At 39.1% G+C, this 14,175-nt stretch overlaps 1 protein-coding gene and 1 non-coding gene across 2 annotated transcripts in view; one reads left to right on the top strand and one right to left on the bottom strand.

Moving 5' to 3' along the window:
- Positions 1-402: 402 nt before the first annotated feature.
- The window catches only part of MPP4 (membrane palmitoylated protein 4), a 36,833-nt gene continuing 23,060 nt past the window's right edge, over positions 403-14,175 (bottom strand). Inside the window, exons 14-21 of the mRNA XM_043445646.1 lie at positions 12,586-12,600; positions 11,424-11,465; positions 10,119-10,289; positions 8,612-8,692; positions 5,016-5,109; positions 4,525-4,633; positions 3,185-3,319; positions 403-1,429 (exon numbers count right to left, since the gene is read on the bottom strand). Coding sequence (XP_043301581.1) covers positions 1,238-1,429; positions 3,185-3,319; positions 4,525-4,633; positions 5,016-5,109; positions 8,612-8,692; positions 10,119-10,289; positions 11,424-11,465; positions 12,586-12,600 — 839 coding nt within the window. The 3' untranslated portion in view covers positions 403-1,237. The remainder of the gene's footprint in view (positions 1,430-3,184; positions 3,320-4,524; positions 4,634-5,015; positions 5,110-8,611; positions 8,693-10,118; positions 10,290-11,423; positions 11,466-12,585; positions 12,601-14,175) is intronic.
- LOC122426901 lies at positions 2,311-2,414 on the top strand. Its single transcript, XR_006265263.1, has one exon. It is a non-coding gene; the product is annotated as a U6 spliceosomal RNA (small nuclear RNA).

Genomic DNA, 14,175 nt, shown 5'->3' with positions numbered 1-14,175 from the left:
ATAATGGTTGGTCACTGTAAATTAAAAACTACAGATATTTTGAAGCATACACTCAGTATGCTCAATAGTTAAGAAAGAGCGATGGATGGCACGGATATGGGGAAAGTTAGGGAATGATCCAGTAGTCCTGTATGGATGTGAAAAGTGGACCATAAAAGAAGGCTGAGCACCAAAGAATTGATGCTTTTGAACTGTGGTTTTGGAGAAGACTCTTTAGAGTCCCTTGGACTTGAAGGAGATCAAACCAGTCAGTCCTAAAGTAAATCAATTCATTGAAAGGACTGATGCTGACGTGGAAGCTGCAATACTTTGGCCACCTGATGACAAGAGCAGACTCATTGGAAAAGACCCTGGGAAAGACTGAGGGCAGGAGAAGGGGGCAACAGAGGATATAATGGTTGGATGGCATCACCGACTCAGTGGACACGAGTTTGAGGAAATTCCAGGAGATGGTGAAGGACAGGGAAACCTGGCTGTCCATGGGGTCCACATGACTGAGCGACTGAACAACACAGGAGTGAGCCGGAAGGTGAACATATGTAAGGGCAGGAAGAGCGACTGGAAGTCTCCGAGTTCGTGGAATAACATCCTCATCCCCTTGTTTACTCAGATGTTTCTGTTTAGCACTAAAATTCATTGCTCTTTCCTAATTTAGGCATAAATGTAGATACTGGATTTGGGGGGGAAATTAATGATTGCTACAGCCCTGATCAAAAGAATAATTTTTCCTTGTAGTTTAATGTGTAAAATGAGAGCAGTGCTGTTTCTCTAAGTTTTGGTGTTAGAGGTGATTTGTGTATTAATCCTTCCTTCTTGCAGTTAAACTGGGTACTTTTTGAAAAATCAATGTTTATAAAACAAGTTTCATAAGGCAAAATACAGTTTCTGAAGTTAAATAGAATGTATTTTATTTAGGAAAGCTCTTTTTTATCTGAATAACACAAAGGCCATGTGAAAACTATGAAAAGTCCTCATACTCAGTGACTTAACATTGTTCCCTAACAATTGCTGCATATAAGGTAAAGGAAAACATTTTTTTCCCCTGAAATCCAAATAGATTACTCTACATAATCATACAAATTTCTTTCAAATAAGATGAACAAACTGCAGCACTTTTGCAGCTGCACATATTATAATAGAGCAAATATGACACTGATGTTTTAGATTATAGCTGTTTTTCCAGCTCTAGGGAACAGATGAACATTGTTAAAATTCCAGTATTAAGCAGAAGGCCTCTTTAAGATTCCGTCTCAGAGGAAACCCATGTTGCTGGTACCCACTGAGACTCCTCCTGAGCCTTCTGAACTGCGGACAGCAACTGGGCACATGCATCTTGCAAGTTGTCATTTACAATCACATGATCAAAAAACTGGCCAAACTGAGTCTCCATTTTTTGGGCTAAATCCTCCATCTCTTGTAGATCTTCATCCTTTAGGAAAAATAGAAAAATACAAATAGCAAACTTAATGAGATGAACAGAAATAACAGGCAGTTATGCTGTTATACTCAGAACTGTAGCTGTTTATAAAAACAGGTCATGTAAATGTACTCCAGTCTAACCATAAAACTTATGTTTCTGTGTTTAGTCTTACTTAATGTCTCCCAGATCAAGTTTTCATAAAGTTGAGTTAATAGTTTGTAGACAACCAGTCCTCTCAACTTCCTATTCGGACTTAAATTATCTTATTCTATTATCTAAACACTTGGAGCTCTCAAACCACATACAACATAAAACCAAAGAAATTTTATCAGTTAAATATAAATAAAAATTAAACATAAATTTCAAATGAACATTAATCTGATAAGAATGACATTATTTTGCAGACACAAATGGCCACTTTCAACATGATGGTATGACATGGTTCTTCAAATGAGCCATTTCTAAATTACTCTTCATGATGACTGACTTCACCTATAATGTCTATTTCTACTGTTGTGAAATCATTTATTCAAGATCATTTGGCCTTCACTTGGCACTAATACATTAAATTCACTGCTATTATTTTCTTATTTGTCTACAATAATTAGTACAACTTGTCATAAGTACAAATATAAACATGGGCACTGAGATCTTGTGGCAGTACTCCCTTACAAGGTGACCATACTCAAGACCTAGAAACAATTTTGTTAACTTTTCAGACTGCCATAAAACTGAGAACAGAATTTAATTAAGACTCAGAGAATATATCCATAGACTCCACTGTTTGAAATGCAAACTGGAGAATCAAACTTCCATATAGTAGTCTTTGAAAAAATAATGATTAAAAATAATGAGAGGTAAAGGATAATACAAAGATACCTCATGCTCACTTCAGCAACACATATAAAACACATATAAATTTGGAATGATGTAGAGATTAACATGGCCCCTACTCAAGGATAACATGCAAATTCATAAAGCAATCCATATATTTAATTTGTTTTACAAGATTAAAAAGTTCTGGCGATCTGCTTCACAATATGAAGAGAATTAACATTACTTAACTGTACACTTAAAATGGGTAAGACGGTAAGTCTTGTTTTATGTTATGTGTTTTTTACCACACCACATAAACATACACACATGCGTGCATGCACACACAAGTGGATACAACGTCTTGATCTAGATGATGGTTACCTGGGTGCACACACCCTGTAAAAATTCTTTGAACAGTACGCTTAAGATTTATACACCTTACTAAATGTATGTTATGACTTAAAATATTTAAAGTATATTTAATGAAAAATATACATATATATATGGGAAAATCACTGATTAATCCCACCTGGCCTGGCCCCTCTATTATTACTATAATTATTAATAAACATCTTTTATGTTTTAATATATTTATAAAGAGATCTCATATAATAGATGATATAATCAATTGGAGTATTTTAAAGTAAATTCAAATATTTTGTAAAGTAAGTAATCCATTTTAAGTACACACACCCAATTTCTGTGTGGTTTTGCAAATTGTGACTTGAGGGCCTTTTCTTTTAAAGCTAGACCCAAAAAGAGGAGAAAAATAAGAGTATTTATTAAACTTTAATATCTATAAATGATATTTAATAAGGATCACTCATAAGGGTAGTGTTCATGAGAAACAAAAATTACATTCCTTAACATAGGAATACTGTGGAATAATACAGTAATTTTTTGACTGGGAAAAAAGCAATATACTCATCTATCTCCTCTGTATCTTACCTTGAACTTCATGTCCACAAAGTAGTCTGTAATAATCTTGGCATTTTTCCGAGATCGCTTCATACAACTCATGTTAGATGGCTTTATAAATATGACATAGGGCTTCAGTTCTTGGGTTCGAGCCGCTTGAATATCCTACACACAAAAATTAAATGCACATTTAAAACAGAGGTCCTTACAAGGAGTGCCTTCCTTGTCCATCTGCAACAACCACAACATTGTTAATCAGCTCTACCCCGATACAAAATAAGAAGTAAAGTTTGGGAAAAAAAAAAAAATGAGAAAAAAAGAAGTCCTAGTAGCTGAAATATCTCGAGAGAATATTACATTGAGGATCTAAAAACATAAGTCCTAATTTTCTAGAGTCAACATGAATGTTCTCAAAATTTCTAAGACCAGAAATTAGCAGTTATTTTTAGCCAGAGTATATTCTCATGTGCTCCCAAGTCTTCAACTCTAAAAAACATTTTAATAATTAAGAGATGGAGTTCTGGAATCAAAATTAAGGTCAAATCCTGGCTCTTCCTCGTACTAGCCATGACACCCTTATTGAAACCTGAGAATAGGATTCTACACATGATCTCATGGGGAAAAGACAAAGACAGACTCTCCAGGCCAATCAGCTCCCTCACTTCCCTTTCCTCTTGCCATTGTCTCATAACAGATAATACTGACATCTTCATGCTGACCACAGCTTCGATCCAAGTGAGAACAACTCTCTTGTCCTCTGATTAGCACACAAGGTATTATTTTTACATAACTACAGAAAACATAAAGTAAACACAAGGTTTATAAAAATTTTGACAACACATTGTATGTTCTTTATCTCACCTTAACTCACTCACTCCTGCTCTATTCCACATATGGTCTCAGGGAGACAGCTATTGATATGATAACATAGGAACCTCATCTCCTTGCATAAAGCAACATTTTATTCCCTCCACAAGAGGAATCAAAGGCAAAGCAAGATTCTCAGTTTAAAAAAAAAAAAAAAAGATCCTCAGTTTTCTTTATGGCTGCCTGCCCATTTCTGGGGGTTTTTTGCTTTGTTGTTTTTTTTTTTTTTTTAATTTTGTTTTTTATTTTATTTTCTGTTGTTGCTGTTGTTTTTTTGGGGGGGGCTGGGAGAAGGTCTGAGAAACTAGATTTTTTTTTTACCAACTAAAAAGACAAGATAATGACAACTGATTTTTCAAGTAAGATCCTGGTCCTTCTATATGGGAAGTAGTCTAATCCTAACAGAATAAAGTGTCTCAACTACAGCTTAAAGCATGTGCAAAAAATGAATAGCATGCGTTCATTACTTCGGGGAGATGGGAAGTCTTGCACCACAGACCCACCTGAGGCTCTAGGTCCAAAACACAGATCTTCCCATCATCAAGGACTGCCTGAACAGCATCCACACTGGTGCCGTACAAGTGGCCTCTGTGCTCCCCATACTCCAGCATCCTGCAAGGGAGAGATCAGCAAAACAAGAACTGTTTGTACAGGTAAAATAGTATTAGCAATAACAGATAAATTCCAATAGAACAGAGTAAAATATGTGGATCTTGATAAATGAATTAGAGGATATTCAACAGGAAAAATATATATTAGGAGATCTAGGACTTAACTACTCCAAATTCTCTAAAATTTGCAACTCAGTTCAGCTCCTTCTCCAAATTCAAGGAGTTAGTGTACTAGTAAATCAATATACATTTTCTTACTTAATTTTTCAGAATAAAAAAAAAATGTATCCCAGAAGTTTTGGACAAAGCATGAAAATAAGAGATCTATTTTAAGTATAAAACAACCAGAGGGGAGAGAACCAGATTCTGACTGTCTAGCTTACCTGTGACTGTACATGAGGCTTTCAAATGTTTCCTTTGACACATAGTGATACTCACGACCATCCATTTCATAACTCTTTTTGGAACGAGTAGTATCTGTCAAAATAGGAAATTTTTAAAAGATTTTAGAATCTACAAAATGTTTGGACTTATTACCCATATGCATTTGGATAAAGATGATCAAAATAAATAAATTAATACATAAGCAGATAGATAAAATGCTAGAACAAAAAAAAAGGGGGGGGGGAGCCTGATTGGTGATAAGAAAGTAGAAGTTCCCATATCAAAATAAGCTAAACATAAACCTCTGTTAAGTGTTTATAGTATAGACTAGACCAGAATGTATCGTATTTAAGCCAAGATAAAGAGGCTCTAAAGGAACTCTTGCTGATACTTCAGGACGGGAAGTGGTAAGTTATCTGTGAGCCCTATGGTGCCTAAGGGCTTCCCAGGTGGCTCAATGGTAAGGAATCCATCTGCAGTGCAGGAGACACAGGAGACAGGGGCTCAATCCCTGAGTTGGGAAGATCCCCTGGAAGAGGAAGTGTCCACCTACTCCAGTATTCTTGCCTGGAATATCCTATGGACAGAAAAGCCTGGTGGGCTATTGTCCACGGGGTCACAAAGAGTCAGACAGGACTTAGTGACTGAGCGCGCGCACACACACGGTGCCTAAAGGCCCTCAGGCAGCAAAACCAGCAATGTCTTATGTTTAGATAATGCATCTCCCAAGGATCTCATTTCATCCTTCGTGTTCCTAGCTAGGTGAAATGCTGTTATCTGTAGTTTACTGATAAGTAACTAAAGATTTTAGAGAGTAAATAACTTGCTCACGAGAACAAAACTAATGAAAAACACAGTTGTAAGCAAGCACCTAGGTGCCCTGACTCCTCCCAAACTCATCTCTTCTACCACAGCAAGTTGTGTCGGATTTGAAATAAAGCCCCTGACACTCTGTAGTCTTGCTCAGATGCATTAACATCCAAGTAAGCTGGTGATCAGTTTTAGGGATCTCCAGAAAGAAAAGATTGGTAGAGTCTAGATTCAATCTGACTCTGATATGACCACTTTGTTCATAGATTCTTCAACCTAAACAGTACCTGGAATAGGACACAGGAGTTCACTGACTACCTAAAAGTGATTCTTGTCTGCTTACCCATTTATTCAACTAACATATACTGAGTCCCTATTTTCCAGCTATCACGCTAATTTCTTAGAACACAAAGATGAATAAGACACGGTTCCAACTCTGTGACCTGTATAAACTATAAAGCTGCTCATCCCTTAACCTGCCTTACAATAAATTCTCCTTATTCATATAAATGTGTATTTACATTTGATAAAGTTTAAAGATGAAACAGATCGACATCTGATGATACCAACACATGGAAATGACCAAGAAGGAACTTGAAACAGGCCCTAAATGATAAAAGGAGTTCCCAACATTGCAAGATACAATACTTTGGCCACCTGATGCGAAGAACTGACTCATTTGAAAAGACCCTGATTCTGGCAAAGATTGAAGGCAGGAAGAGAAGGGGATGACAGAGGATGGGATGGTTGGATGGCATCACCAACTCAATGGATGTCAGTTTGAGTAAACTCTGGGAGTTGGCAATGGACAAGGAGGCCTGGCATGCTGCAGTCCATGGTGTTGCAAAGAGTCGGACACGACTGAGTGACTGAACTGAATTAACTGAACATTTCAAGAAGCTCAAAAAGCAAAATTTTTTTTCTTTATTCAAGCCTCTCTTTAGATCCTCAGAGTTAGATCCTCAGAGTTCCTATAGTTATGCTACCCTCCTATAGCTTTGTACTGAAAAAAAATCTAGTTCTCAGGTGATAGAAAATGATGTTACTATCAGCCTAAGATAATCCCTTCTCCTTGACTTGTATCCTACTATGTTATATATGATAGGCTAAGGTCTGTGAATTGGTGGATGACTTGAGGCGTTCATTCTGAGCTTAAAACCCTTCACTCAATTTAAAGAGCAAAATATGGGCAACATATTCCCATTTTGTATGATGGTTATCCAGACAACATACAATTCTACATTTTGTGGGCATTTTGTTTTCATCCAGATTATTGCAAGTGGCGATTTCTTTATTAGTTTTTGCTCTGTAGTGCCCATTCTTACATAGGTAAGCAGTACCTGGAAAGCACACCCTATGGGCTGTGATCATAAAAAACAACTTCATTTGTTTGGCCCTGGATGAAATTCTCAAAGTCTTCTGATTACTCTTAGGTTTTTGTTTTTTTTTAAGTTGCAATATAATTTATGCCTGAAACTGAGCCTCAATAATTAAGATTCTGTTTCTATGTAATAATCAAAATTGTGAACTTTATATTTCAGGCTCCTTCTCCCCACAGCTGGCTCAGACTTGCTACACCAAGGGAAGCCTGACATCAGAGAAGTCAGAAATCAGGAGAGGGAGCTTGATTCTCTTCTCTTCCCTTTCATTGCATTCCTACTGCTCCTCCTCCAGTTTTATAACTCTCCAAGGCTAAGTGCAGAGAAGGAGGGGGAGCAAGCAGGGCAGGAAAACTCTTACTTAATTAATGCTGATGCTGGCTTCTCATGGCTCCTTTTAGACTTAGCAGATGTTTAAATCTGGCTCTTAATCTCCCAGAGGATTCAGTAGGTTATTTTGCAAAGCCTACCCCTCTACCACTGCTACTGGGTATCTCAAATCCATCTCTATTCCACCTAGTCATCTGTGATTTCTTTCACACCCTCAGGTACCCAGGGCTTCACGTTTGATCTCCTTTCATTGAGGCCTCCTCTTGGGCAGGAACCATGACAACCCCAGGCAGACTTTCTTCCACATTATCCACCCAGATCCGGTCTTTGGGGAAAAAAAAAAAAAATCACAACTCTTTTGCAGTGACAGACTCTGAAATGGCAGCTACCTCCCCCAAACAGCCTTTGGCCACTTCCTCTAAGCTCTCATGCTTTAGATATTTCAGATATGATTCTGAGTCCAGTCTTTCATGTCTCCCAAATAGCACGAAACACACATTAAGCTCTTTAAGTGGTTTTTCTAACTTCTCTCTTGCCCTGAGGTAAAGGGGAAGCACCCATGTCCACATGCTCCTTCACCTTGGATGGTATAATAGTTATTGGTCTTGTTCAGGCGCTCAGTCATGTCCAACTCTTTGAGACCCCGTGAACTGCAGCACACCAGGCTTGCCTGTCTATAGTTGATTTTAAAATCATATGTGCATATAGTAAAATAAACAATATGATAAAGCATTCAAAGAGCCAAGCACACTGCCAGGAGGATTGTAAATATTGAATGAATGTTAGCCATTATTGTTAAATATTTAGTTTTCCTAAAAGGTTATGTATATGATTGCTAAGCAATGGAAAAAAGAGAATCACTTTTCAAAAGCCTAGCTAGCTAGCTACATGCTAGTAAATCAATTTCCTCTATTAAAATAAGTTTAGTTAGAAATACTGAGGACTATCTGTCTTACTTTCTCACAACAAAGATGGTATAACATAGTTGAGATCAGTGCATCTGCAGATCTTTTTGCATCTGTAAAAAGAAATTCTTATTCCAGTGTGAACCCCTATGAAAGAAAAAGTTAACGTACGTGGCACGGCACTTTGAAAGCGGTTAGGATTAAGTTCAATAAGTTTTCTTCTCAGTTCATTTACTCCAACACCAGAAGGTCCTAAACACAAAACATCACATATAGAAATTATTAGAGGTGGATAAGCAGAGGTATGTGGTGAAACCATCACTTTGATCCTTCTGCTGAAGACATTTGAGCGTACATGTTTTTACGGGGAAAATAAAGTCACTTCCATTCTCGTGAATTGAAATAACCCCAGAAAATTCTTGGGAATTTTCCTGATGACCTGTGGAGTAACCCACACTTCTTCAACATTCAGAAAAGAGGTAGGGAGTTGCAGGAACATGTCACCCCAGAAAATGTTGCCTAGTATTGGCTACTCTGAGAAGTCTCTGGCCTCATGTCAGATCATTTGAGACAAGCTGCCTTTACTCTTCCCATGATGTTCCTATCACAGCACAACCCAGAAATCGGCTTCCACAATTACAGAATTCAGGGACACATCCCTGACAACAGGTGGAGAAGTCAACACCCCCATGTGCAACTGGAGGCAGGGGCTGGCTTCGTGGGCAGAGAACTGAGCCACAAGCCCATGCTTAGGCTAATGCACTTGGCTTAATGCTCTTTCTTTGCCACACTGATAGTCTTTGTTTTTGAATAGGGGCTTTTGGATTTTTATTTTGCTCTGTGTCCTGAAAAATCTGTAGCTGGTCCTGGCTGTGAAGTATGTTGTTCTGCTTCAAAGGGGCCTGCCTTCATCACAACTGGAATACACAGAGAAGATGACAGTAAGAGGTGTTACTACTGCTGCTGGGAAAGCCTGAAGGCAGAAGGAGAAGGGGAGGACAGAGGAAGCGATGGTTGGATGGTATCGCTGATTCAATGGACATGAGTTTGAGCAAGCGCCAGGAGATGGTGAAGGACAGGGAAGCCTCGCGTGCTGCAGTCCACGGGGTCAGGTCACAAAGAGGTGGACACAACTGAGTGACTGAACAGCACCTACGGCAGGGACCAGCTTTGCAGACATCTGGGTCACAAGGCAGGTCATCCCAGCGCTATATGTGCCCTGTTCTTTAGCACCAAAGACACACTCCAGAAGCTTTTTAGAAACTCTCCTAAAGGAGAGGGTTACACACTTCTTAGGGAAATGGATATTAAGCATTTTTATTCCTAATATAGACTAATGATCCAGTGCGGGGGCGGAGGCGGGGAACATTTCATCCATGCTTCTAAAAGAAATTCTAAACAGGACAAAAAAAAAAAAAATCTGTTATAACCTCATCATATCACACCTTGTTGCTACACAGGTTCATATACACCATGGCATACCGCACTCAACTGTAGACATTAAAAGTATAATTAATAGCGTTCTGTTTACAAACAAACACATTAAAAAACGGTTTCGTCCTTTTTTAAAAAAAATATGCAGGCCCACAGAGTCCTACTTTTACTACTACGCCCAATGCAAGACTACTGAAGGCAGGGGAACCTCGCCGCGGGTGGGGAGACTGCCCTGGGGACATACCCACGAGCACGATGAGGCGGTGCTTGTCGGCGGGGCGTCGCTGGTACCTCACCACCTCCTCGTACGGGGCGCCCACCGCGCCGGTGCAGCTGCCGGCGCCGCACCCCTGGGCGCGCAGCTGGCTTCGGTGGGCCCTGCGGCGGCACAGGCGCATGCTGCGGCGGAAACCCGCTGCGAGGGTGGAAACGGAGGGACCGTGAGATCCAGGGCAGGGGAACTCTCTTCCTGCCTCCTACCTGGAGAAACAGGCGGCGACTGTGATTCGAAAAAGTTCGTTTTATTTTTTCACGTAGGATCTTAGTTCTCCGAGCAGGGATGGAACACACGCCCCCCTGCAGGAGAAGGGCAGAGTCTTAACCGAGGGACTGCCAGGGAAGTCGCGGAAAGAGTTGACACATGTGTGTCTGAAGGTAGAAGAAAGAGACACATGCACCCCAGTGTTCACGCAGCACTGTTTATAATTACCAGGACATGGAAGCAACCTAGATGCCCATCAGCAGACGAATGGATAAGGAAGCTATGATACATATACACCATGGAATATTACTCAGCCATTAAAAAGAATTCATTTGAATCAGTTCTAATGAGATGGATGAAACTGGAGCCCATTATACAGAGAGAGAGATAAAGACCAAGACAGTATACTAACGCATATATATGGAATTTTAAAAAATGGTAACAATAACCATATGTGCAAAATAGAAAAAGAGACACAGATGTACAGAACAGACTTTTGGACTCTGTGGGAGAAGGCGAGGATCAGATGATCTGAGAGAATAGCATTGAAACAAGTATACTATCAAGCGTGAAACAGATCGCCAGCCCAGGTTGAATGCATAAGACAAGGGCTCAGGGCTGGTGCACTGGGAAGACCCAGAGGGATGGGATGGGGAGGGAGGCGGGAGGGGGGTTCCGGATGGGGAACACATGTAAATCCATGGTTGATTCATGTCAATGTATGGCAAAAACCACTACAATATTGTAAAGTAATTAGCCTCCAACTAATAAAAATAAATGATAAAAAAAAAGAGAAGAAGAAGATAGGAAGCAATAGAAAGGCTGCAGGGTCTGGAAAGCAGAATGTTGGTCCCCAGGCCTGGATACATACTGAAATCATCTGGGAGCTTTAAAAAAAAAAAAAAATGGGGCCACTGGCTGATTAAAAAAAAAAAAAAGCATAGAGAGAAACCAGCTTGAGAACACCCATCAGCAAAAGTAGCTTTCAGAAGAGCCAGGCTTATCCATAATGGTATGAATATAATTTAGCAAGTGACAAAGAACCACCTTTTATTAATCATTACCTACCAATATAGAACTTCTGACCATAGCCAACAAATTCCTCCTTGTCTGGGACACAGCAAATGGCAGGAACAGAATATGTGAAGGAGAAAGAGAAGTTTACTTAGAAGGGATACATGAAATAACCTTTAAAACCTCAAGCGACACTATTTCAGCAGATGGCAGCACAGCTGAATTTATCCTTGGCAGCTTATTGAAAACTGTCCTAAGCACTTTCCATTTTATCACATGCACTAAACTATATAGAGACACACTCCAGAAATTTAACAATACACTGAATATATTCTGTCTAGTATAGTTGGAACAAAAATCTGTTATAGGCTTCTTTAAAGTTACAAAAAATACTGAGTCATAGTGAAAACATATTTTTGGGTATACATTTTTAAATGTTCCCAAGGAAAACTGATTTTTTAAAAAGGAAACATATAAACTGGTTTTGGCTTTAACTCACAGATACGGTGTTCTGTAGGCCCAATAATTAATCTCTTTGTTAGAAATGGGTTGTTATTTTTTCCTTTATGAAATGGTTCATTCTGTAGAAAATTAGTATTTGCTTTATAGATGCAAGTTCTTTCTGACTGTCCAGGACTCTGAGAGGCCAAAGAGTGGAAAACTGTGCCTAGTAGTAATATCTAGAGCTAGTTTAAACTTCTGTCTCTGCTTCCACTGGGGTCTCAGAAAAATTATTCAAAACTACGGGGAAAAATGTTATAAAACTGTCATTTGAAATTACTTCTTACTAACGTATTATTCTTTTTCACTTATACAACTGTGTTCTGATCATTGAAATATATAGAAAGAGCATTTATTCATAGAATGAAATGACATAGATCTTTCTTAATTTTTGTGTTTAAACACACATTTTAAAATATAAAGAAAACACACAGGTATCAATTCCATCCTCTGGTAAGTAAGCACAATTTTCTAACTGAAAATTGGCAATAAGTTTAAAAGAAAATGTTTACTTAGGGATGTAGTCATAAATCTAACTACTTTCATTGTTCATTTAAATATATTTTCTATGACATTGAATATCTCATCATTGATTTCATCCTTAAAATATCATATCTTAAAACATTTCCAGTGAAGTATTCATGTTGAGGCATGTTTGAAAGATCTGAAACATAGCTCTATTTGGCATACCAAGGACATAAAAATGAATAGTTACCTTCTGAAAGTTCCTCTGGATATTTCGGTAAGTTAAGAAACAGACATGAAAAAGTTAAGCCTTTGAGGAGATCAAGTTGGCAAACTAAAGACAAATAACAAACAATAGACACAAGTGAGGCATTCGTGTTACCCTTAGAGAAAGTTGTAAGCTGGGCAAGATGAACAGCCCACAAACTAGACTCGGAAACTCACTGGACCTGTGTCTGCTGCCCAGCAGATTCTAACTTTCTGAAAGCTGCTTATCTCAACTCTCCTCGAAGGCCCTCTACCCATGCAGACTTCCCTCTACCCAGCTGGCACAGGATGGGGATTGAAAGAGAGAAATTAGAGGAAGTCAACTGATGTGAGCCTTCTCTCTCTTTCTCTGCCAGAGGCCGTCTGCCTGCAACCCTGTGATGTGAAGGAAGTGGTGCAAGGGGCACTGGCAGCCTTGAGCCACACCATCCTCATTCCTTACCCATCCCAGGCCCAGCGACATATTCCACCTCCAGCTGGCCCCTTGAAGATAGGTGTACCTAAACACAGAGCATACTCTCTTCTTTGTTTTCTAGGCATCTTGAAAGATCTATCATCCCTGTTTTTGTTTGTCTGTTTTTGGCAGGGGAGAGAGAGAGTGTGTGTGTGTGAGTGTGAGTGTGTGTGTGTGTGTGTGTGTGTAAATTGAATTCCTAATTAGATTATACCATCCAGAGGTATTCAAAGAGGTCACATGATACTTCATTCAGAGACAAGTTGGGGACAAAATTTAAGAAACTTAACTGCCCATTAAGTGCTCAAGGAACAGAATTAATCATCTTAGAAAAAAATGCCAGCCTGGAGCCAATTGTTCCTTAATTGAGCTCCTAAGTGAGGAGGATTCAGAATGTACTTGAGAGTTCTCACTCTTTCAACCAAGAGGAGTCCAGAAGGAGTGCTTTACCTTAACTAAGGGCAGCTGCATACTTTGCTCTGCAGTTCTATTAGAGAACTAACTGCTGATTGCCCCTGTATTTCTTTATAATAATGCTGGCCAACCCTCAGGCCCTTATGTTCTAAGCATGTTTTATATATATAATTTTTCCCACTTTAGACATGGAGCACCTGAAGGATAAACTGTGGAAAATTCTTAAAGAGATGGGAATACCAGATCACCTTACCTGTCTCTTGAGAAACCTATATGTGGGTCAAGAAGCAGCAGTTAGAACCAGACATGGAACAATGGACTGGTTCAAAATTGGGAAAGGAGTAAGTCAAAGCTGTATATTGTCACCCTGCTTATTTAACTTATATGCAGAGTACATCATGTGAAATGCTGGGCTGGATGAATCACAAGCTGGAATCAAGATTTCTGGGAGAAATATCAACAACCTCAGGTATGTAGATGATACCACTCTAATGGCAGAAAATGAAAAAAAACTAAAGAGCTTCTTGATGAGGGTGAAAGTGGACAGTGAAAAACTAGCTTAGAACTCAACATTAAAAAAACTAAGATCGTGGCATCCAGTCCCATCACTTCATGGCAAATAGGAAGGGAAAATGTATAAGCAGTGACAGATTTTATTTCCTTGGGCTCCAAAATCACTGCAGACAGTGACTGCAACCATGAAAT

This window comes from Cervus canadensis, chromosome 24, assembly GCF_019320065.1.
Source record: "Cervus canadensis isolate Bull #8, Minnesota chromosome 24, ASM1932006v1, whole genome shotgun sequence".
Classification (NCBI taxonomy): Eukaryota; Metazoa; Chordata; class Mammalia; order Artiodactyla; family Cervidae; genus Cervus; species Cervus canadensis.
The sequence above is the reverse complement of the archived record's forward strand: the minus strand, read 5'-3'. Positions and strand labels throughout refer to the sequence as shown.